Below are 22,415 nucleotides of genomic sequence, written 5' to 3'. Positions count from 1 at the left end.
GCTGTACTTTCTAGTGTTATATTCTTTAAGAGAAACTAACAATACATTCATCTGATTATACACAAAGTAAAGCACACAAAGGTTCGTTGTAACTTTGCACTTTACAATTAGTGTATATCTGCTTTAACTTAACTTTGCCATATTTTCTATCAAATAAGCCAATGTGGTACTAGAAAAGGATTTTTTTTTTAAAATTAACCTATGAGTAGGTTATTTCAGAGCAGCGCCACCAGAATATTTCAGAATAATGACACCAGATTTGTTCAGTGTCAAAAACCACAAAAATATGAATAAAAATCACACCTGCTTTGCCAATCTGAACTGCTAGCTTTGTAAGTTTGCCTTGTAGAACTGATTTTTCTTTCTTTGGCATGTTTGCTCTCTTCTTGTCTTTCTCATCTCCATCTCCACCATCTTCACTCTTCAAGGGTTGCATTTCCATGGCTGCACCATCTTGAGCTTTGGCTAAGTTTAGAAATATAGGGGACATATAAATAAATAATTGCATATAAATGATTAATTACAAAGTCCAGTCAGACACTGGAATCTGTGTTAGATTCGATTCATGTGCTCAGCAATCCCAATTCCCATTAAAATCAGTTTTAAGAGTTTCCTTGAAGCCAGTCATTCCCAGCTTTAAGCCAGTCATTCCCAGCTGATCAATAACGTCACCAGAGACCCATGATCACGTCAAAACTGGCTTCAATGTCACCACCAGAAATGAATGCTACATGACCTACACGGGCTCAGGTCACTTCTATTTAGGTGTTTAGCCAAGGCTTTTTGGAATTTAACATTGGACACTGTTTGAAAATTTGGGGTGAAGTTGGAAAATGTGGGTCTTAACGTTTGCAACTTTTGATTTTAAGCATAAGGGACATTTCATATTTGCATTTCTGAATTAGGTTCTGGCAACATTTACCTAGATCTATAATATTTAGACTTAAACTACTGTATATAGGTAAGGCAGATTAAGATACACAAACTCTTTATTTTCTATAATAGACACCTATACAAACACAAATGTTTTGTTTTTTATTAAATACTTACCTTTGTTACGGTTCTCAACAGCTCCATCTTGTTTTTTACCTGTCAGAAACAAAAACAAGGAACTGTAATTTTCAAGCTCCATCTCTCTCTCTCTAATTAATATACAAGCATTAAAAAAAAGATTTCTCAAGTATTATTTCTGTGACCTATGGTTGCTTATTTCTCACATTAATTAACTTCAATTTAAATATAGGAAATTTGACTGGATACCTAGGAGGAAAAGTAACTTGCATAATTTTTGTTTTATAATGGAGCCACCAAGCTACAGGTTAATCATCTTTAAGTATAAATAGCAACGTTAGGTTAGACTTGCGTAACTAAGCAAAAGAGGTAGCTTAGATGGTTCCTGTTTTGAAGTTCAGTCTCTACCTGTTTACTCCTAGGGAAATTCTGTGCCAAAAATTTAAAAATTTAGCACAAATTTTTTTTTTGTATACAGTATTTCAAAATTCTGCAAATTGTATTTGTCAAAATAACACTACATATTCACACCAGTTTCAATTATTTTGATAATTTATTTCAAAATACTTGTCAGCAAGTATGTCTAACAATACAGACCCAAAAATTCCCCCAGATATCTGCACCCCATCTCCCCTCAGAGCCCAGCTGCAGGGTCCCCCCTTGCCCAGATACACCCCCCGCCCCCACCACCCAAAGCCCAGGTGTGCCCCCCTCCCCAGCCCAGACATCCGCTCTCCCTACCCCACAGAGCCCAGGGATCAAGAGCAAGAAACAGTCTGATGCTAGATCCCAGGCTTGTGTGGAGTTTCTTGTGTGCCACTGTCTCCTTTCCCCAGAGCGTGCAGGGAACTGCAGCTACCAGGAAATGTCTAGCTCCCTCCCCGTCCCCCCAGCAGTGTCTTTGTGTGAGGTTGGCTCTGTCAGGTTCAGCGGGCCGCTAGCGGCGGCCAGCAGCACTGCAGCCCATTTCTGTGCAGAAAAGGAAATTCTGCACGCACAACATTAATTACTGCAAAATTCTGCATTGCGCAGTGGCACAGAACTCCCTCAGGAGTACCTGTTAGACTGTTACAGCACCAGAACTAGGACTTTTTTACACTACAGATGCCTCACCAGCACAGCTATACTGGTGTAGGTATGCCAGCATAGCCACCTAATGGAGATGCAGCATAAACTGACAGGAATTCTCCCAGCATAGCTAAACACCTCCCATGAATGCCATTAATTATGCTGACAGAAGCACCCTGTTGAAAAAACTGGGGGTTTCGCAAGCATAGCTATGTCAGCTAGGCAATGTGATTTTTAACTAACCCCCCTCCCCCTCCGCACCCCTATCTAACATATCTATGCTACAAAGCTTTGCAGCATAGCTGAAACCTGAGCCGGGAGGTAACTACTAAATCTGTGGTTTCAGTTTTGGCAATGTTTTAACAACACTGCAGATGAGAGAATAAAGACTCAAATACATACATATTTTGAAATTTAGAATCACAAATGCAGGACTGGAAGGGACCTCGATACATTATCTAGTCTAGTCCCATGCACTGTGGCAGGACTAAGTATTATCCTTCTAGACCATCTCTGACAGGTGTTTTTCTAACTTGTTCTTAAAAACCTCCAATGACCTTCCCTTTCCAGGAGGTATCTGTTAGGACAGTCTTATTTCTTAATGTCCTGTCTACATAGACATGGCAGACTTTTGAGTAACAGTTTTGTGTCTGGTCATTTGCTATATAAGAGAATGCCAAAAACCTTTGTGGATACCCATTAATGATAAACTGCAACGAAGTGGCCACCTGGGCAACTATGTCAAATCTGGATAGTTTCACATCCTGTTTTGTGTTAGGAAAACCACCTCAGCCTTCCTAGAAGTCAGCTGCAGAAGGGACAAGATCAAGATCCTAAGATCAATTGCTGCAACTGCTATCTTTTTCTGTGGGACCACCACTGCTGCTCCCACCTCTCTTCCTGTTGCCCTTTCCTGAAAGCACCAGCATCTCCTGCACCAGCTGCTTGCTTCCTTTCCCCCGTACTCCCCCCAGCTCCTATTGTGAAGGCTACACAGTTCCAGCTCTCCAAAAGGTGGCTTCCCTCTTAAATGAGTAGCAGGTCATTGCTCTTCACTCGTCCACTCACACTGTGGGGGAGGAGGAGCTATCAGGGAACAAAAGTGCACATTTTCTTATCATTTGCCCTGAAGGACCAAAATTTGGACACTCCTAGTTTAAGGCAACCCATTTACAGATCTGAATACAAGGCTGAACTACATTTCTATAGCTTTTACATATAAAAAACATTTTAATTAGGACGGAAACAAAGCAACTAAATAAAGCATTTTTAATTGAAAATTGATATGCAATGACACAAAAGCCAGTTTGAATAGGCTTCCAGTACTACCTCTGACAGAAGTAGTTATGTTTTCTACAGAGAAAACCCCGCACTGGTTACTTCAGTCTGGTTTCTAGTCTAATTCAATAGGCCATACAGCAGTAGTTTCTACTATAAGCCTAAATGTATCTGGGTAGGAGAAAGACTCACCACAGCAATCAGTATGTGCCAGACAAAGGCTGACATCCAGTCCATGCTGCTTAAATATGTATTCTTGGTCATTGCCTCGACTATTCTCTTTGCCCGGGAGGGTGCCATGACTTTAGTTAAGTGGACCTTTATTTCCACAACAAATGCTAACTTGATAAATGGTTATTGTCTGAAACTAGAAAGGTACCCAGGTTGACACTTAAGCTATAAAATAAAAACCTTTAACACATGGTCTTCATGATTTTTGAATCCTCATAACTAGGCTGAGGATTTCTCTGCAGTTTTGCATTGTGAATGAATTCAGAGAGAGCTGTTTCCAGATTTATGAGAAATAGAGATGTTCTTTGTTTTTGAAAGTGCACTCAGATTATATATAGGGACAAGTCAATATTGAACAAAAGAGCGCTACTTGCCAAAAGGGCTGTCTTGTTCTTTGTCTGCTTTGGCTAATGTGAATTATATCAGAAAGTCTGTGTTAAAAAGATAGCATTGAAGGAGGAAGGGAACAGATGCATTAACTCCATTCCAAGGGGTCAATACTTGTTTGGTTTTTCTTAAATTTAAAGAATTAGCCTGCTTTACCTGAAGCCTTTGTTGATTTCTAATAGGAGTAAGAAAAGACAGGGTTAAGAGGAGAAAAAGATACTCTGTGTGCTCAGCTACCATAAAAGGTTCCAAAAGAACTGTAATTGCCAACCATACCTTCAGCTACTGTTTTGCCATAGTAACCTGGCCCACCTTTTAAGTTCTGGGGATGTTTCTGGGATAAGATATGGAGTTGTGTACCTCAAAAGGAACATGGAATTATTTAAGATAGGAAGAAATATAATTAGCCTTTGGCAGAGATCCTAAACCACAGAATCATCCCCATAAGAATTTATATAGATTATTATGGAAGGAATATTTTGCTTCAGGTCCTTCCCAACTTCCTGGGAAGGCATTTTTTAGTGAGTAATGTAATGATTAAGGCCCTCTTCTAGGATTCCTCATGTTTATCTCTGGTACTACTTAGCTCCAATAGCCAGTTGCCAGAACTGAAGTTATGGAAAGAGTCACATGGAGTATAAGGAGTAAGACAACTTTTTCCAAAGAGCTGTTCTCCATTGATTTGTCTTCTTGAGAAGAAGTAGATGCCATGTTGAAACATTTTTGGCTGCAAGACATTACAGGGGAACAGGTGCTCTGCACAGGCCATTGCAATCTGATTGACCTTGCCAAACAGTACCAACAGGATAGGAGAACAAACTTTAAAGAATTCTAATATTACATTTTTCAGCCATTTAAAATTTCAGTGCTTACTTTTCTTGTCCTTTTTCTCCTTCTCTTTCTCTTCATCATCTCCTCCAGCCCCAAGTAAGGTAAATATAATTCCAGTTTGAGAGTTCACACCTACAGCAGTAACTACCATTCTTCCAGAGCCTTCCATCACATGAGTACCTGAAACAGAGTACATCTTAATACTTTTCCCTGTAAGTGTAAAAGTAGCTAGCTAGCAAAGCAATAAAATCAAATGTTATGGGGTTGTTGTTGTTGTTGTTTTCAATAGAAGAGTCACTAAATACTTAAATTATATATGATCCGTTGGTTTGTGTTTAAAATTGTAGAAAAGTTTGAACAGACTGTTCTAATTGGATGCTAGGGCAATCTGAAAATGCATTAGGCATTTTCCCGCACTTTTTTCTGCTATTCCAACTTGTTTTAAAAGAAACTCTCCCGTTCACAGACCAGGCTTTCATTCTGCTTAATCCTGCAATGAATTTAAAGAGTCACATTCTTATGTAAGCTACTTGCCAACTAAATTAGTTAAAAAGCTAGCTTTAATATTACAACTGTACAATCAGAGACAAGGCAAGCTCTTAACGCGTAAACACTGTCTTGACAGCAAAATAAATTATATTCTTAACATATTTTAAAATACTTTGTCTAAGAGTACATATCAGCAGTTTAGGATAAAATACCCTACGGGATATCACTGTTATCTCAAAACCTGTCATCATGAAACTAAGCAATTTAGAGGTGGGGCTAAATTTAAAAAAATCCAGATATGTTAAGGTATAGAAAGATAGTTAGGGTATCCAAAACAACTCTGCACAATAGAAAAAATTAAGAGTTTAGTCCGTCTTTAAAAATCAATTTACCTTCATCTGAAACTATGAACGTTTATAAGTTAGTCATTTCCATATCTTAACATGTTCAATTTTTCTGCATAGTTAAAACTAAATTTGCTGGATTTAGAAGTATATTGTTTTGGGATAATTACTACATCCTAGTATTATTTTTTTTTTTTTCCTCCCCACGGTCAATTACTCAGACATTCTCAAAAACTTAATCCAGGAATTTCAGAGTGCTTAACTGTTTGTAAAGTGTTCCACTAGTCCTGAGAGGTAAGCAAGATTTGAGTTTGTAAATATGGGAAACTGAAGCAAATGTTAAGTGATTTGGCCAGAGCAACACTGCAAACTGGCAGAACTGTGAATCCAAGAATTGTCTTCCTCCTTTGTTCCAACTACTAGAAAAAAATGTCTCCCCAGCTAGCTACGTTGTAGGGACTAAAAAATAATGTAAAGAAAATTATCAAGCCTCAGCCACTTCTGCTGTTAAGTGGTGAGGTACAATTGTAGGAGCAGGATTTTATATTTGTACTATAAGAATTAATGTATGATTTGATCATTCTGCCAGCCACCCTTTTTGAATAGCAGAAAGGAATTACCCTCTGGGACATGGGTAGAAATGCATCTGACAGACTGCCAGTGTCTGTACTGATGTTAAGGCAGGGAGAGGCCAGAACAATCCTTATGACTGATTATGGTCACCCTTTTGTTTTAGGATAAGATTTCATTACAGTATTTGCTATAAGGTCTTGCTTCCTGTACGCATTGCAAACTAAATTGTGTAACTTTTATCCTGTCTGAAGGTCTCTGTAAAAGACCGTTTGTGTGAATGAGTAATGTATGCATCAGGAAAAGATAAGGTGTGAAGGCCATTGTTAAAGTCAGATGGTCAAAGAAGGAGGAGTGAAGAAACTTAAGCACACCAGAGAACCATCAACGCACATCCATGAGTGAAGAAGGGCAGACTGACGACCCTGAGGTGGAGGCTGACACCCCTAAAGACAAGACAACTGATTAAATCAAAACCAGGCCAGGATGACCCGCTCCGAGGTGTTTTGGAATGGTAACATCAAAAGTTAACACCAATTAAGGAGTAACCAGTCACAAACTGACAGCAAAATCCAAAGACTTCAACGGGGGGGGGAGGGGGCGGACGGGACGGGACTATAAGAACAGGGTGCTTGGCCATGGGACTTTGGGTTCATTTTGCCACAACTCCAGGAGCATCGGATCGCAACCAGCAGAGCCCAGTTCCCCTCTGCAACCAATCTGGCTGCACATTGTAGGCAGAGTGGTCACTTTTGATAAGCTATTACCAGCAGGAGAGTGAGTTTGTGTGTGTGTTTTTTTGGAGAGGGGTGAGGGAGTGAGAGAACCTGGATTTGTGCTGGAAATGACCCACCTTGATTATCATACACATTGTGAAGAGAGTGGTCACTTTGGATGGGCTATTACCAGCAGGAGAGTGAGTTTGTGTGGGGGGTGGGCGAAGGGTGAGAAAACCTGGATTTGTGCTGGAAATGGCCCAACTTGATGATCACTTTAGATAAGCTATTACCAGCAGGACAGTGGGGTGGGAGGGGGTATTGTTTCATGGTCTCTGTGTGTATATGTCTACTGCAGTTTCCATGGTATGCATCCGATGAAGTGAGCTGTAGCTCACGAAAGCTCATGCTCAAATAAATTGGTTAGTCTCTAAGGTGCCACAAGTACTCCTTTTCTTTTTGCAAAGGCAGACTAACACGGCTGTTACTCTGAAACCTAGATTGATCCAGACTCTGGATTGGTAACTATAACCCTCAACTGGCGGGGGGGAGGGGGGAGAGACGGGACAGGACGAGAGAGAGAGAAAAACATATGCTAACTGCTGTATTCTCAATGAATGCAGCATATTGCCTTCTTCCCTGAAAAAGATCCCATGTGCTTCTTATAATCATAACACAATGTTCTCTTCTTTACAGGCCACCTTTAAAAAGCTGAACATACTTATGTAGAATATAGAGCTAAAAGGTTCTCCCCTCTCCCCTGCCAAAACATTGTGTCTATGCTTGTGCTTTGCATTGGAAATTTCATATTGTCTGCCCTGAGATTATGCTGAGTACAATACTCAAGAAATGACAAAAGGTACAAGAGACAAAGCTGAAGGCATTTTTACAGTGTTTCCGTTTTGTTTTACACATTTAGCTTCCTTGGTTAACACTGTGAATGGATAACATTAATAAAGTGTGCCATCCAACAAATCCTCCAAAAAAACCAAGACCTGACCAGACTTGATATTGCTGGTATTTCGAAGATAAACCTCAAAAAGCTTTCTAATATAAGCTTTCAGGTCTGGTTTACATATCATAAATGAGAACAGGACGGCCCATTTTTAGAAGAGTCTTTTGCAAGTCACTTCGCAGGTGAGAAGAACGAATATATACAGACTTATTAGGCATTGCCTCTGATGGCAGAGTCCCGATAGCACAAGCCCTCAGCAGGGTCATTGGATCCCGTAGGAAGGCAAACCAGAATTCTAGAAATACACAAGTTCCAGGGTCAGTTATAACTTAGTATCAACTACTCCATTCGATTAATTAAATATTAATATTCACACACCTGACAGCATCATAGGATCTTTATCCAAAGTCTTCTTAACCTGATCTGATTCTCCAGTCAATGAGCTTTCATCAATTTTAAGGTCATTTCCTTGAATAAGTACACCATCAGCTGGCAGAAGATCACCTAAAATACAGAGCATTAAAAACTGCAAACTTGAAACACACTATTAATAAAGTCAAATAATTGAGTTAAATATATATTCACCATATTTTACTTGCGCAATATCCCCAACAATTATGTCAGCTACTGGTATTTGGATAACTTGTCCACCCCTGATGACAGTGAACTTCTGTTCTTGTTCGATGCGGCTCTGCAGCCCCCTAAATTGTTTCTCTTTACTCCAGTCATTGAAAGCTGTTACCAGTACCACACAAACTACAGATAAAAGGATTGCAGCTCCTTCAATCCAACCTGTTTCACCTTCCTCCTCTTCTTCACCAACAGTCACTGCTCCACATACTGTAAGAAATAAAGACTTTTTTAAAGTTCAAAAACAGACTCCTTTGTAATCCATATGAACTTTCACAAGGAATACATTTACACTGACTTTAGTCTGGTAACAGGATTTCCTAAGAAAGACTTAAATTAAAGCTGGTCAATGTCTCATTCAGAGATTAGAAGAGAGCAGAAACAAGTAGGATCTTATGAGAGAAGTAGTGTAGCTCAGAAACTCAGGACGGCAAAGAAGGATTTCAGTGGGAAATATAGGTGCTCAGCAGTTTAAAAATATCAGACCATTTATTTAGATATCTGCAGTTAGGTGCTTAAGTCTGAAAACTTAAGGGTCCTTATCACTGCAAAGGTAACAGCTATCCAGCTCCAGCAAATCATCTTTGTTCATTTTTACCCAGCAGCTGCTCAGTGACAAGATTTTGGTCAGCTGCCCTACTACTATTCAGAACTCTGCCAGTAGTGAAACAGAAGAACACCTGTTTCACTCTTCTGGCTGCTTGGAGAAAGCTCTGAGCAGCTGGGGGAAGATCCAGAGGAATGGAGACCTTTCCTCCCCTCCTCAACAGGATGTGAAGTGAAGTGGAGTACCAGAAGAGCGGATATTTAACCTCCCTTTTCAGTCTCCCTCTCATCTTCCCAAAACAGTTAGGAAGAAGCTCTAGGCAGGAAAGGAAGAAAAAATCCCTCTCTGTTCCAGCAGCTAAAATGATGTGGAGCTTTAAGTGTGCCAGATAGTTAGTAGCTAGAGGCTTATTCAAAAGATGAGCCCCTGAGAGGGTTCCAACACCACCATCTTGTCAGAAAACCCTAGTACTCTCCCTATCTCAACAGCTATGTGCTGCATGGAAGCTGATCTCTCCCAATATTTCTCTTGACCTCGCTGGTGGATCTTCACCATGGTGTTGTTTGACTACAAGCATTACCTGGTATATTTTTTCCAGTCCTGAACAGAATAAGATGAGATACTGAAACTACAAAAATTGGCATGTTTTCAATCTAGAATTAATTTCTAGTTTTCTGAACCACCTCGAGTCTTCCAGAGCAGACAATGCTTTTAACTTCTGTTTACATGAAGAAATGCTCCCCCACCCCAAATGTCACAGTAGAGGCAAAGGCTGCAACAGTGGATTTTCCTTCAAATTTTGAACCATAAAAACAAAAGCCATGCTTTGACAAAAATTTTAGTTTGAAAATTTCGAGAAACTCTGGCTAGTACTTCAACAAGAGTGCTTCTAAACAACCTGTAAAAGGTGGTTTTGAAACTTATTTTGGATTTATAATTGGAACAGTTACTAAATTCTGCCATCCAAATTGGCAACAGTAGGAGTAGTATCTTGATGATCTGCAGAATTCTGGAGGACTGCTTTGACTATTTCAGAAGTTGTAACAACAAAAGCAAAATAGGAGTTACTCTTAAAAGCTTTGAGTTAGCAACTGACCATTATATCAATAGCATGAGGTAGGGTGGATAAAAACCATTAAAAAAAATCCTGTTTTTGTTTAAATTGGATTTTTAAAAATAAACATGTATTTAAGTTAAATCTATTACAATTAAATTTGAAATTGATAAATTATGTTACAGGATAAACTTATTAAAATCTATTAAAAATAACTTAAATTAAACATTTATCAGTATATGTGTTTGCTGCCAACTTTTAGAGAAAAAGTCAAATCACTGAGCTGTTATAAGGCACTGGCTAAGCACCTGGAATCAAAGCTTGTTGAAATGCTATGCCAGCTCTTGATAGCAGTAGCCTCTTCTGAAGGTACGGAGAAAGTTTTCTTCATTTCTGTTTATTCAGCTAGTTCAGTTCAATGGCTAGTACATTCAAAGTTAAGAAATCAATTGGGAGTTGAAAAAAAAAAAAACAACCCAGGAAAGTTGGCTTTCCTCTTTCCCTCTATGAAAGAAAGAGTTAGGTGTGAAAACATGAGATCTACTAGTTTTAAAATCTTTAAGGATGTGACCAGAAATAATCAGTTCTCTTCACTAACTACAGTTAACACTTTTTAGTTTTACAAATCAGTTTTAAATGCAAAACAACGTTCTGTTAACTTTGATCATTTTTTCTTATGTAGCCGCCCATCACATTTGTTATATTTATCTAATGCAAAAAAAAAAAAAAAAAAAAGGAATTTGAAAATGTATTTAATTTACATTTTCATCCAGAGCTCAACACAAATCAAATGAAAAAAAACTCTTGTAAATTAGAATTTAATTACTCACCATTTATAATATATTTAAAAATTAAGAATCCAAGTAAAATTCAGACGTAAATTAAGCAACATGATTGCTTAAATAAATGTGTACAGATATCCTTTTGGTTAGCAAAACACTAAATTTAGTGTAAAGGCTATAATTAATTGCAAATCAACACGTGTTAATGCTTACAACTAATGAGAATCAACCTTTCAGAAAAACTAAAGTACAAATACAAAATGATTTAAATTGATTTAAATCAATGCATCCTGCTTGTTGATTTAAATCATGATTAAAATCGATTTTATTTAAAGAAATCCACCTGGCTATAAAGTGATCCTTGAGCTATACTCCCAACAATTCTGTTTAGCTGATATTTATGCTAGTTTCTGAAACAGCAAGAGTTCCTCAAATTCAGTCAGGTCATCTGGTTGTCTCCCTTAGGTCTGAAGGGTTTTAGAAGATTCTTTGACAATGGAGAAAAGGGCTTGGTGACTCAGACCTGTGGTCACATTAGTCAGAAGAACTAGAACGTCCAAACTGAACTTGAGAAGAACAGCAGAGTTCTTGCTACAAGTTACCTATGCAGCCTGGATAGGGTTTCACTTTGTCTTGATGGCTGGGTCAGCTTCTACAACCTCATGAAAGGTGTCTGGGAATGGGGTGAAAGAGCACCAAACTGGAAACACTTGTGTGTCCATTTTTATTTAGTCAACACTTCTTTGCATGCTAGCTTCAACTTGTCAAAGCAAAGAAGCCTCCTTTATGTTTGTCCAAAAAACCCAAACAAAAACCCTCACTGAAGGCCTGATCCAAAGCAGGTGCTGAAGTTTTTAAGCTGATAGTTTGAGTGACTGTACAGACAGAACCTTTTCATTTCTGAAATGGAGGATCAAAGACAGTGTTAACTATCATTTACAAATGAGAAACAGAAGACTACTAGATATGCCAACTCCCAGTGGGGGAGGGAAAAAAAACACCTGGTGAACACTATCTGGAAACAATTCTGTTTATTCACACTCTTCAAGAAAGAAAAGCTAAATATTCATTTGCATTTCTTTGCATGAAAACATGAACTGTGTGGGCTGTTTACTTTTGAAGAGTCCAGCAGCTCCTGCTGCTTATACCTCACTTGAAGTATTAAAGCTTGTGTATATCACCACTTCACAGTCAAATGTGACTATGTACACAGAATACTATTGGGATTGCTATTTTAAATGCAACCAATGCACCTGTTTTTTTAGGCTAGTGTTATCCCAGTAGAGAAGTGAAATGTAAAACAAGCAAAATTACTTTGAATGAAAATGTTCTTGGTTTCCATTGGCTGATTAAAATTGATCTTATGTAAAATTTACAACTGAAGTTTCACAACACTGCAATTTACATATATTTAATATTTCTTGCTTTAAGGTTTACTTACCAGCTTCATTCCCTCCTGGAGGCTGGTAAAAAGAAAGGCCCAACGATATTATGGCTGCAATTTCTAATATAATTAAGGTAACATCCTGTAGTGCTTCCCATACTAACTGAAGAAATGTTTTTGGCTTTTTAGGAGGTATAAAGTTCTTCCCAAACACTGCTTCTCTTCTCTCTATATCTGCTGGATTTCCACTTAGACCTAAATATTTAAAAAAAAAAAATAAAGTCAATTTCAGCGTTTGTTTTTTTATAATCATATGCATTTCCCATTCATGAAACTCTGCATAAGCCAGAAGCGTCACTGTCTACAACCACAGCTAATTTAACAGGTAGGAATACAGCATGATACTGTATATTAAATACTTTCAAGGATGATTCTTACATAATACAATGTAATCTTTAAGTTATTGGGGTTAAAAAAGTAGGAAACTGAATGACAAATCCACCCAATTTAGGCTTAATCTATTTCTGCCTTTTTTATACCACTTCAGAGAGAATTGTCATCTATTACAGTATCTGAACATATATTTATGCCAGACAATAGATAAGACTGAATTGGTAGGGAGCTCCAACTACCACACTGTGGGGCACCGAGAAGTTCTCCTACATTTCATACTAAGGCCAGAAAAGACCATTATGATCTAGTCTGACCTCCTGTATAACATAGGCCATAGAACTTCCCCAAAATAATTCCTAGAGTAGATCTTTTAGAAAAAGATCCAATCTTGATATTAAACTAGTCAGTGATGGGGAATCCACTACAACCCTCAGTAACTTGTACCAATGGTTAACTATTCTCACTGATTAAAAATTTATACCTTATTTCCAGTCTGAGTTTCTCTAACTTCAATTTACAGCCATTGGATTGTGTTTTACCTTTCTCTGCTAGATTGAAGAATCCATTATTAAATATTTGTTCCCATATTTCTACCCTAGTCAAGTCACCCCTTAAACTTCTCTTTGATAAACTAAATAGATGGAGCTCCTTGAGTCTTTCACTATAAGGTAGGTTTTCTAGTCCTTTAATCATTCTCATGGTTCTTCTCTGAATCGTCTCCAATTTATCAACATCCTTCTTGAATTTTAGGCACTAGAATTGGACACCGTATTCCAGCAGTGGTTGCACCAGCGCCAAATACAAAAAGGTAAAATAAGCCCTCTACTCCTACTTGAGATTCCCCTGTCTGTGCATCTCAGGATCACATTAGCCCTTTTGGCCACTTCAAATCATACAGGGAGCTCATGATGGTTGTCACCTCCTCGGATCCCTTGGTCTGGTCCCTCGTTCCTATCCTTCAGTTTCTGGTTCAGTATTTCTTCAATATGAGCCATGTTCACTTGGATTATTTTACATTTTCACATTCCATATTACTGAATTTTTCTCCAATCAGCTTTTCAGCACACCACACTTTATGTAACCAGTACACTACACATGTGCAAGCTTCAATTTACATAACTTCTGCATTTTTTTAGATCATGTTTTGTGTTACCCTGTTACTAGGTCATCCCACTAAAATGCTTCTTGTGATTTCAAGTTTGTGTTTTGACCTCAAAACTTCCAGCACATTATCTTTGTTCTGTTTGCAATAGAATCATTTTAAGAAAATCAGCAATTCTATGCAAAAGAATTGGCAAAACCACACTTATGCTAGCAAAGCCTTGGCATAAGTGTTTGCTCATACAAACTCATTCACTATCCAGTTACAAATCATTAACATATAGTTATCAGAGCTTTTAATTGTACCCTTAGCAATTCATTTTTATATTTTTAGTATCATTCAGTAGGTTATCCTATTCTACCCCTGAAGGAGTGGTGGGGCGGGGGTTTGTGGGGAGTTATGGAAAACATAATTACCCTTTTCTGTCAACATTTCTTATAGTCTTTAAACAGGGTTTCAAAGGGCTTTTTATTCAATGTTCAGTTTTGTTTGGGAATCACTACAAAAAAAACTTCACAGGAAAATTTTGAATGTTGTATTTTGAAGGGGTGTCTCCATTTTAGGGCCTTAATATTTAGTTGCTTTTAACAGTATCCCAACAACATCCATAAGTCAAACATGTCTTTATCTGTGAGTTGAGTAACTCAAAAATCCACATATAAGTAGCAATTCGACATTCAAGTTGTGGCTTGCATTCTCAGTATGCTAATGCAAACACACAAGCTGCCGGCTGAATTAATGGCACCACCTCTATGATAGTGAGCAATATCATTAACACTTCCCGAAAAAGCAAGATAATCACCAGGTGACTGCTTCATGACTGAACTGAAAAGGCCAAAACACAGGTGAGTAGGCCAAACCCCAATACAGTAACTTAAAGTCATCCCAATTAACGTTTTGTTACGTTACTGATCCATTAGAGAACATGCTCGTTTAAAGTTGCACACTGCTCCCTTATAATGTCATTTGGCAGCTGCCTGCTTTGTCCACTACTTACAGGAAGAGCAGCCCATTGCAGCTAGCTGGTAGGGGCTTGGAACCAGGGTGGACCGTCAGGACCCCCCCCCCCCCCATCAGCTCCCCGTTCCCCTAAATTCTCTGTGCAGCAGCCGCCCAGCAGGCTATCAATTGCCTGCAGTTCAGCTGTCCCTCCCCCCACTGCCTTGGAGCTGCTCCCGCCCTCTGCCTTGGAGCTGCTCCCAGGAGCCTCCTGCTTGCTGTGCAAAAGGGGCGCGGGGGGGGGAGGTGGGAGAAGAAGGATGCTAACGTCAGGGTGTCCCCCTCCTCCCTGCTCCTTTAATTGCTTAGACAGGTTCCCTCCAGAGTTTGCCTGGTTGTGAGTAATCTGGTTCTGAATTACACCCAACAGGGACAGTGGGATATTAAAGTAAGGAAACAGACTTACAAAAATATTTCTCACCCCCACATTTTACTCTTAAAAGCATAAAAGTTAGCAATTTATGGAAACTCTTCAACACAATCCTCCTCAGTGGGATCTCTCACTTTTTGCAAGTCCCTGAATTTGGTCTAAATCCTTTGAGAGAGGCCTGCCTCCACTCCTTCTAGCTGCGTCTTCTGTTCTTGTGAGGATACTGCATCTTTAGAGAAGTCCACCTTTTAAAAGAGTATCTGTCCCTCTTTGGTAACATAGAAAAAAAAAAAACCTACTACAGCTCTCCTAGCCATATGAGCAGACCAGTAGGAATTCCAGATAGATGGTGGAGGGGGTGGGGGCTGATTTCCATGAAGAGTCCATTCAAAAGTAAAGGAGGACTTGTGGCACCTTAGAGACTAACCAATTTATTTGAGCATAAGCTTTCATGAGCTACATCGGATGCATCCGATGAAGTGAGCTGTAGCTCACGAAAGCTCATGCTCAAATAAATTGGTTAGTCTCTAAGGCGCCACAAGTACTCCTTTATTTTTTGCAAATACAGACTAACACGGCTGTTACTCTTAAACCATTCAAAAGTAGAGGCCCTGGAGGTAGCAATCCCATTGTTTCACTAGGTATGGCCATTCGGTAGTGCTCCTTGATTGCTCTGTTACAGCTTTCTGAACATGTCAAGTTCCTACTACAACATGAATGAACTAATCCACCACTGTTACATTTCTGAATAGCCATCAAAATCAAATGAAATTCCCAATGAGACAGACACATTCACCCAAGATTTAGCTCAGGTCTACTCTATAACTTCAGCAGCTCTACACCGATGTAACTTGCAGCAGCCAAAGTTTGTATATCACTAGGGTGAATGCATACTGGGAATGTGTTGATACAAAATGCAGAACACCACAGGTGAGTATCCCAGCTTTCCACATGCCCATCATCTGGAGCAATACCTTTTGGGAATTTTCACAGTGAGTTGCGGTAGAATAAGGATGTCCAGGGATATCTGGGACCTAGGGGTGAAGTTCCCAGCCTACTATTCCTCGATCTCATCAGATCATCCATATCCCATCATTTTTTTTAAAAAAATCCCAAACTCATTTGGCAATTCTCCGTCTTTGCTATCCCTGACAGAAGCACAGAACCCACAGAGCTCTGAACTATTCTCATGAATATGCAAAGACAGGATGTACGTATGATTCTCCTGTACTTGCAGACCTGCAGGAAATACTGCAACAAATGGGAAAGTGAGGATGTCTTTAACAGTTTGCTGAGAAACAATGAAAAAAAACTAATTCAAGGTTGCTGGCGGCATTCACAGAGCAGCTGCAGATGGAGGAACCACTTCTGGGTCTGAAAAATGAGCACTGACGATGGGATTGCATTGTAATGCAGGTATAGGACTATGAACAGCTGCAGAACTTTCAGACGTGAAAGACCACATTCTTAGATCTGTGTGCTGAGCTCATCCCAGCCTAACAGTGTGTGGACACCAGCATAGGGTGACCAGATGAAATGGATAAAATATCGGGACACATGGGCGAAGTACCGCCAGAGCAGCAAAAGCTGCAATATCGGCCCCAGTCCCACCTCTTCCCACCCTGCTCCGCCCCCACTCCCCATAGGACTGCAGCAGGACTGGGCCTGCACTCACTGGCAGTGGGAAGTGCAGCGACCCGGCCCCAGCCATGCTGCTGGTGAGCAGTTCCCCACAGCCCCCCAAGCCAGGCCCCCCCACACACAGAGGCCTGGGGCCTGTCATAAATATAAAGGGAAGGGTAAACACCTTTAAATCCCTCCTGGTCAGAGGAAAAACCCTTTCACCTGTAAAGGGTTAAGAAGCTAGGATAACCTCGCTGGCACCTGACCAAAATGACCAATGAGGAGACAAGATACTTTCAAAGCTGGAGTGGGGGGAGAAACAAAGGCTCTCTCTCTCTCTGTCTGTATGATGCTTTTGCCGGGAACAGAAAAGGAATGGAGTCTTAGAACTTAGTAAGTAATCTAGCTAGATATGAAAGAGATTCTGTTTTGTTTAAATGGCTGATAAAATAAGTTGTGCTGAATGGAATGCATATTCCTATTTTTGCGTCTTTTTGTAACTTAAGGTTTTGACTAGAGGGATTCTCTATGTTTTGAATCTGATTACCCTGTAAGGTATTTACCATCCTGATTTTACAGAGGTGATTCTTTTACTTTTTCTTCTATTAAAATCTTCTTTTAAGAACCTGATTGATTTTTCATTGTTCTTAAGATCCAAGGGTTTGGGTCCGTGTTCACCTATGCAAATTGGTGAGGATTTTTTATCAAGTCTTCCCCAGAAAAGGGTGTGTAGGGTTTGGGAGGATTTTGTGTGTCGGGGGGGGGGGGGGCGGGGGGCGGAGAAAGACGTTTCCAAGTGGGATCTTTCCCTGTTATATATTTGACAGACGCTTGGTGGTGGCAGCATAAAGTCCAAGGGCAAAAGGTAAAATAGTTTGTACCTTGGGGAAGTTTTAACCCAAGCTGGTAAAAATAAGCTTAGGGAGTTTTCATGCAGGTCCCCACATCTGTACCCCAGAGTTCAGAGTGGGGAAGGAACCTTGACAACCACATTCTTAGATCTGTGTGCTGAACTCATCCCAGCCTTACAGTGTGTGGACACCAGCATAGGGTGACCAGATGAAATGGACAAAATATCGGGACACATGGGGGAAGCACCGCCAGAGCGGCAAAAGCCGCAATATCAGGATAAATTGCATCCTGATCATGCATCAGTCAGGACGCGGGACAAAGAACTAAAAATCAAGACAGTCCCGATTTTAATCGGGACGTCTAGTCACTCTACACCAGCATGAGAGTGGCACTGACGGTGGATAAGCAAATGGTGATAGCACTTTGGGAGCTTGCAATGCCAGATTCCCCATTACCCAGTAACAGTCATTTTGGAATTGAAACTACACAATGGGGGCCACTGTTATGCAAGTGTATAGAGGCCATTAATCATCTACTACACAGGACTGACTCTCAGCAACCAGTAGATGGATTTGCAGCAATGGGTTTCCCAAATTGAGGGGGGCGAAGGGGGAAGAATAGATAGCATGTATATTCTGTTTTGGCACCAGCCCACCTTGTCACAGACTACATCAGCAGAAAGAGTACTCTCCTATGGTTATGGTTAGAGGGATCACCAGGGATGCTCGCAGATATCAATGTGGGCTCATCAGGGAGGGTGCATGATGCCTGTATCTTTTAGAACACAGGACTGTTCAGAAAGCTGCAAGCAGACACATTCTTCCCAACTTGTAGATTGTCACTGGCTATATTAAAATGCCAATAGTAATTCCGGGCCTATTCCCTTGCTCCCGACTCATGAAGCCATATGCTGGCCACCTTGACAGCACCAAGGAAAGATTCAACTACTGGCTCAGCAAGTGCAGAATGACAGCTGAATGTGCTTTTGGTAGATTCAAGGGGCACTAGTGTCTACGCACTAGACTGGATTTCCGTGAGAAAAATATCCCAATGGTTAATGGCTTATGTCATGTCCTGCTTACAATGAGGCAAAGAGGAAAAGTTGCCACTAGGGTGTAGGTGGTGTAGCGGTCTGCCAAATTTGAACAGCCAGGCACGGGGGCTATTACAAGAGCTCAAAAAGAAGCTATGCAGTTGAGAGAGATTTTGAAAGAGCAATTTAATGATAACTCCACTGTGTTAGAGTTCTCTGGCCCTGGAGCTTTGAGTACTGCTAAATATTTATTTATAAATATGACTGGGTGTTTTCCTGAAGCTATGCTTTCTGTGGCAGTTGGTGTGCATTTACAAGTTCTGTTTGCTTTGATCACAACAATATTGCAGCATGCATAGCAGTACACTAAAGATCGTGATTCTCCAAAAATATAAAAAACTTCACTGAGTGGGAAAAACAATACAGAGAATCAATGTTAAAATTTTGTATAAACAATTTAACAGAGTAAACATTTATGTCCCTTCGAGTGCACAAGGTAGTCAGTTGTGGATACAAATACACCAACCACAGTTCTCACAGATCACATTATGTGTAGCTGTGGTTTTCCTTCATGTCCTCTGATGTGGAGTGCCAGTGGTAAGGATAGGTTTCAGAGTAACAGCCGTGTTAGTCTGTATTCGCAGAAAGAAAAGGAGTACTTGTGGCACCTTAGAGACTAACGAATTTATTTGAGCATGAGCTTTCGTGAGCTACAGCTCACTTCATCAGATGCATACCGTGGAAACTGCAGCAGACTCTATATATACACAGAGAATATGAAACAATACCTCCTCCCACCCCACTGTCCTGCTGGTAATAGCTTATCTAAAAGCCATTTCCAGCACAAATCCAGGTTTTCTCACCCTCCACCCCCCGACACAAATTCACTCTCCTGCTGGTGATAGCCCATCCAAAGTGACAACTCTTTACACAATGTGCATGATAATGAAGTTAGGCCATTTCCTGCACAAATCCAGGTTCTCTCACTCCCTCACCCCCCTCCAAAAACCCACCCCCATACACACACAAACTCACTCTCCTGCTGGTAATAGCTCATCCAAACTGGCCACTCTCCAAGTTTAAATCCAAGTTAAACCAGAACATCGGGGGGGGGGGTAGGAAAAAACAAGAGGAAATAGGCTACCTTGCATAATGACTTAGCCACTCCCAGTCTCTATTTAAGCCTAAATTAATAGTATCCAATTTGCAAATGAATTCCAATTCAGCAGTTTCTCGCTGGAGTCTGGATTTGAAGTTTTTTTGTTTTAAGATAGCGACCTTCATGTCTGTGATTGCGTGACCAGAGAGATTGAAGTGTTCTCCGACTGGTTTATGAATGTTATAATTCTTGACATCTGATTTGTGTCCATTTATTCTTTTACGTAGAGACTGTCCAGTTTGACCAATGTACATGGCAGAGGGGCATTGCTGGCACATGATGGCATAAATCACATTGGTGGATGTGCAGGTGAACGAGCCTCTGATAGTGTGGCTGATGTTATTAGGCCCTGTGATTGTGTCCCCTGAATAGATATGTGGGCACAATTGGCAACGGGCTTTGTTGCAAGGATAAGTTCCTGGGTTAGTGGTTCTGTTGTGTGGTATGTGGTTGTTGGTGAGTATTTGCTTCAGGTTGCGGGGCTGTCTGTAGGCAAGGACTGGCCTGTCTCCCAAGATTTGTGAGAGTGTTGGGTCATCCTTTAGGATAGGTTGTAGATCCTTAATAATGCGTTGGAGGGGTTTTAGTTGGGGGCTGAAGGTGACGGCTAGTGGCGTTCTGTTATTTTCTTTGTTAGGCCTGTCCTGTAGTAGGTAACTTCTGGGAACTCTTCTGGCTCTATCAATCTGTTTCTTTACTTCCGCAGGTGGGTATTGTAGTTGTAAGAAAGCTTGACAGAGATCTTGTAGGTGTTTGTCTCTGTCTGAGGGGTTGGAGCAAATGCGGTTGTATCGCAGAGCTTGGCTGTAGACGATGGATCGTGTGGTGTGGTCAGGGTGAAAGCTGGAGGCATGCAGGTAGGAATAGCGGTCAGTAGGTTTCCGGTATAGGGTGGTGTTTATGTGACCATTGTTTATTAGCACTGTAGTGTCCAGGAAGTGTATCTCTTGTGTGGACTGGACCAGGCTGAGGTTGGTGGTGGGATGGAAATTGTTGAAATCATGGTGGAATTCCTCAAGGGCTTCTTTTCCATGGGTCCAGATGATGAAGATGTCATCAATATAGCGCAAGTAGAGTAGGGGCTTTAGGGGACGAGAGCTGAGGAAGCGTTGTTCTAAATCAGCCATAAAAATGTTGGCATACTGTGGGGCCATGCGGGTACCCATAGCAGTGCCGCTGATCTGAAGGTATACATTGTCCCCAAATGTGAAATAGTTATGGGTAAGGACAAAGTCACAAAGTTCAGCCACCAGGTTAGCTGTGACATTATCGGGGATAGTGTTCCTGACGGCTTGTAGTCCATCTTTGTGTGGAATGTTGGTGTAGAGGATGCACCCCACATCACATTTTTTGGGGTGTAGGGAGCAGCCACCATGGAATTCTACAAGAAGTGCAAAGAAAGGCGAGTCTGGGGCTTTTGGACCTGAAGGGCAACCAAAGTCTTCAGCCTGTGAACGAACGTAAGAAAATGCTCCTTCTTCTGTTGGGCCTCCTGGGCCTTTCTCCTGTCTCATCTTTCTCCATGTTGTTCACTGTATTGGCTCTCCAAGTCCTTAGTTCATAATCTGATGCAACACTGCAGGATCTCTCAGAACACATACCCCTTCTCCTCGTTTTTCTCTTCCTCATCAGGGTCAGGCATTCTGCAGGTATGGATTAGACTGCCTCAAAGCTGCAACTCCGGGAGCAGATAACAAAAACCAGACACACATGCCACTGGATTTATGGTCACAATGGAAAGGGAAAGTTTCAAAACCTGTTTTCCCTATTCCCATAAACACTCTAATAAGAAATGCTTATTGACACTTCAGCTTTGGAGCATATCAGCACAGCACTAATTTCCAGCCCCAGCCATGGTGAGCATGGTCTGCCAAGAGAAAGGGGGTGAGTGCGAAGAATTTTCTGCTGCATGAAGCTATAAAGTTTTCAGACTATTCCATGGGTATGAGTATAGGGCAATGTACACTGAATATTGGCACTATTTTCCATCGGTGGTCATGGTGTTAGCACAGTGGTGCCCAAACTTTCTCTTGCACCCCCCTCCCCCCTTACTAGTAATGGAATGTGTTCGTCCCCTACCCAGGGGGCTGAGAGCAGGGGCCAAGGACCTAGAGTGGAGGGCAAAGTGGGACTGGATCGCCTCCCTCCCACGTGGGGGCTGGCCCAGGCTCCAGCCCCACAGTGGGCCTCCCAAGACGATCCTCTGTGCCCCACAGTTTGGGGACCATCATATTAGCAGATCTCACTCTCAAAAGGACACAAAGGCACAGAAGAGCTGCCCAGGCTTGTACGCTGCTAGCTGAATTCACTACTGAGTGGCATGGGAAAGTCTTCTACTGCAGAGGAAGAAATAGAGCAGCCATCCCTAGAAACCTTTGGAAAAGAATTGCACGGTATCGAGATCTCTCAGGGGGATAAGAGGCACCCCTATATACAAGAATGATGTGCTCTGCATGCTCCCTCCTGTCCCTATGGCCTAATCCAAATGGGGAATGAAAAGCAGATGCCAGTGCTACTTCTACTGAACCTGGCTCTTCATGTACGAGTAAAATAATGAAAAAAGTCAATACCTTTTTTCTTGTTAACATGTGGATGGGCCATTTTAAA

At 40.9% G+C, this 22,415-nt stretch overlaps 1 protein-coding gene across 6 annotated transcripts in view; it reads right to left on the bottom strand.

Annotated features, from left to right (window-relative positions):
• Nucleotides 1-22,415, bottom strand: part of ATP2B1 (ATPase plasma membrane Ca2+ transporting 1) — a 134,307-nt gene that overhangs the window by 37,781 nt on the left and 74,111 nt on the right. For all 6 annotated transcript variants that reach the window (XM_077832465.1, XM_077832451.1, XM_077832443.1 and 3 more), the window contains 6 exons: nt 12,335-12,532; nt 8,466-8,720; nt 8,259-8,384; nt 4,849-4,986; nt 1,051-1,089; nt 304-465 (listed from right to left, as the gene is read on the bottom strand). In XM_077832465.1, coding sequence (XP_077688591.1) covers nt 304-465; nt 1,051-1,089; nt 4,849-4,986; nt 8,259-8,384; nt 8,466-8,720; nt 12,335-12,532 — 918 coding nt within the window. The remainder of the gene's footprint in view (nt 1-303; nt 466-1,050; nt 1,090-4,848; nt 4,987-8,258; nt 8,385-8,465; nt 8,721-12,334; nt 12,533-22,415) is intronic.

This window comes from Eretmochelys imbricata, chromosome 1 (genome assembly GCF_965152235.1).
Source record: "Eretmochelys imbricata isolate rEreImb1 chromosome 1, rEreImb1.hap1, whole genome shotgun sequence".
Taxonomy (NCBI): domain Eukaryota; kingdom Metazoa; phylum Chordata; order Testudines; family Cheloniidae; genus Eretmochelys; species Eretmochelys imbricata.
Note: the sequence above shows the minus strand (reverse complement) of the source record. Positions and strands in the feature narration are given on the sequence as shown.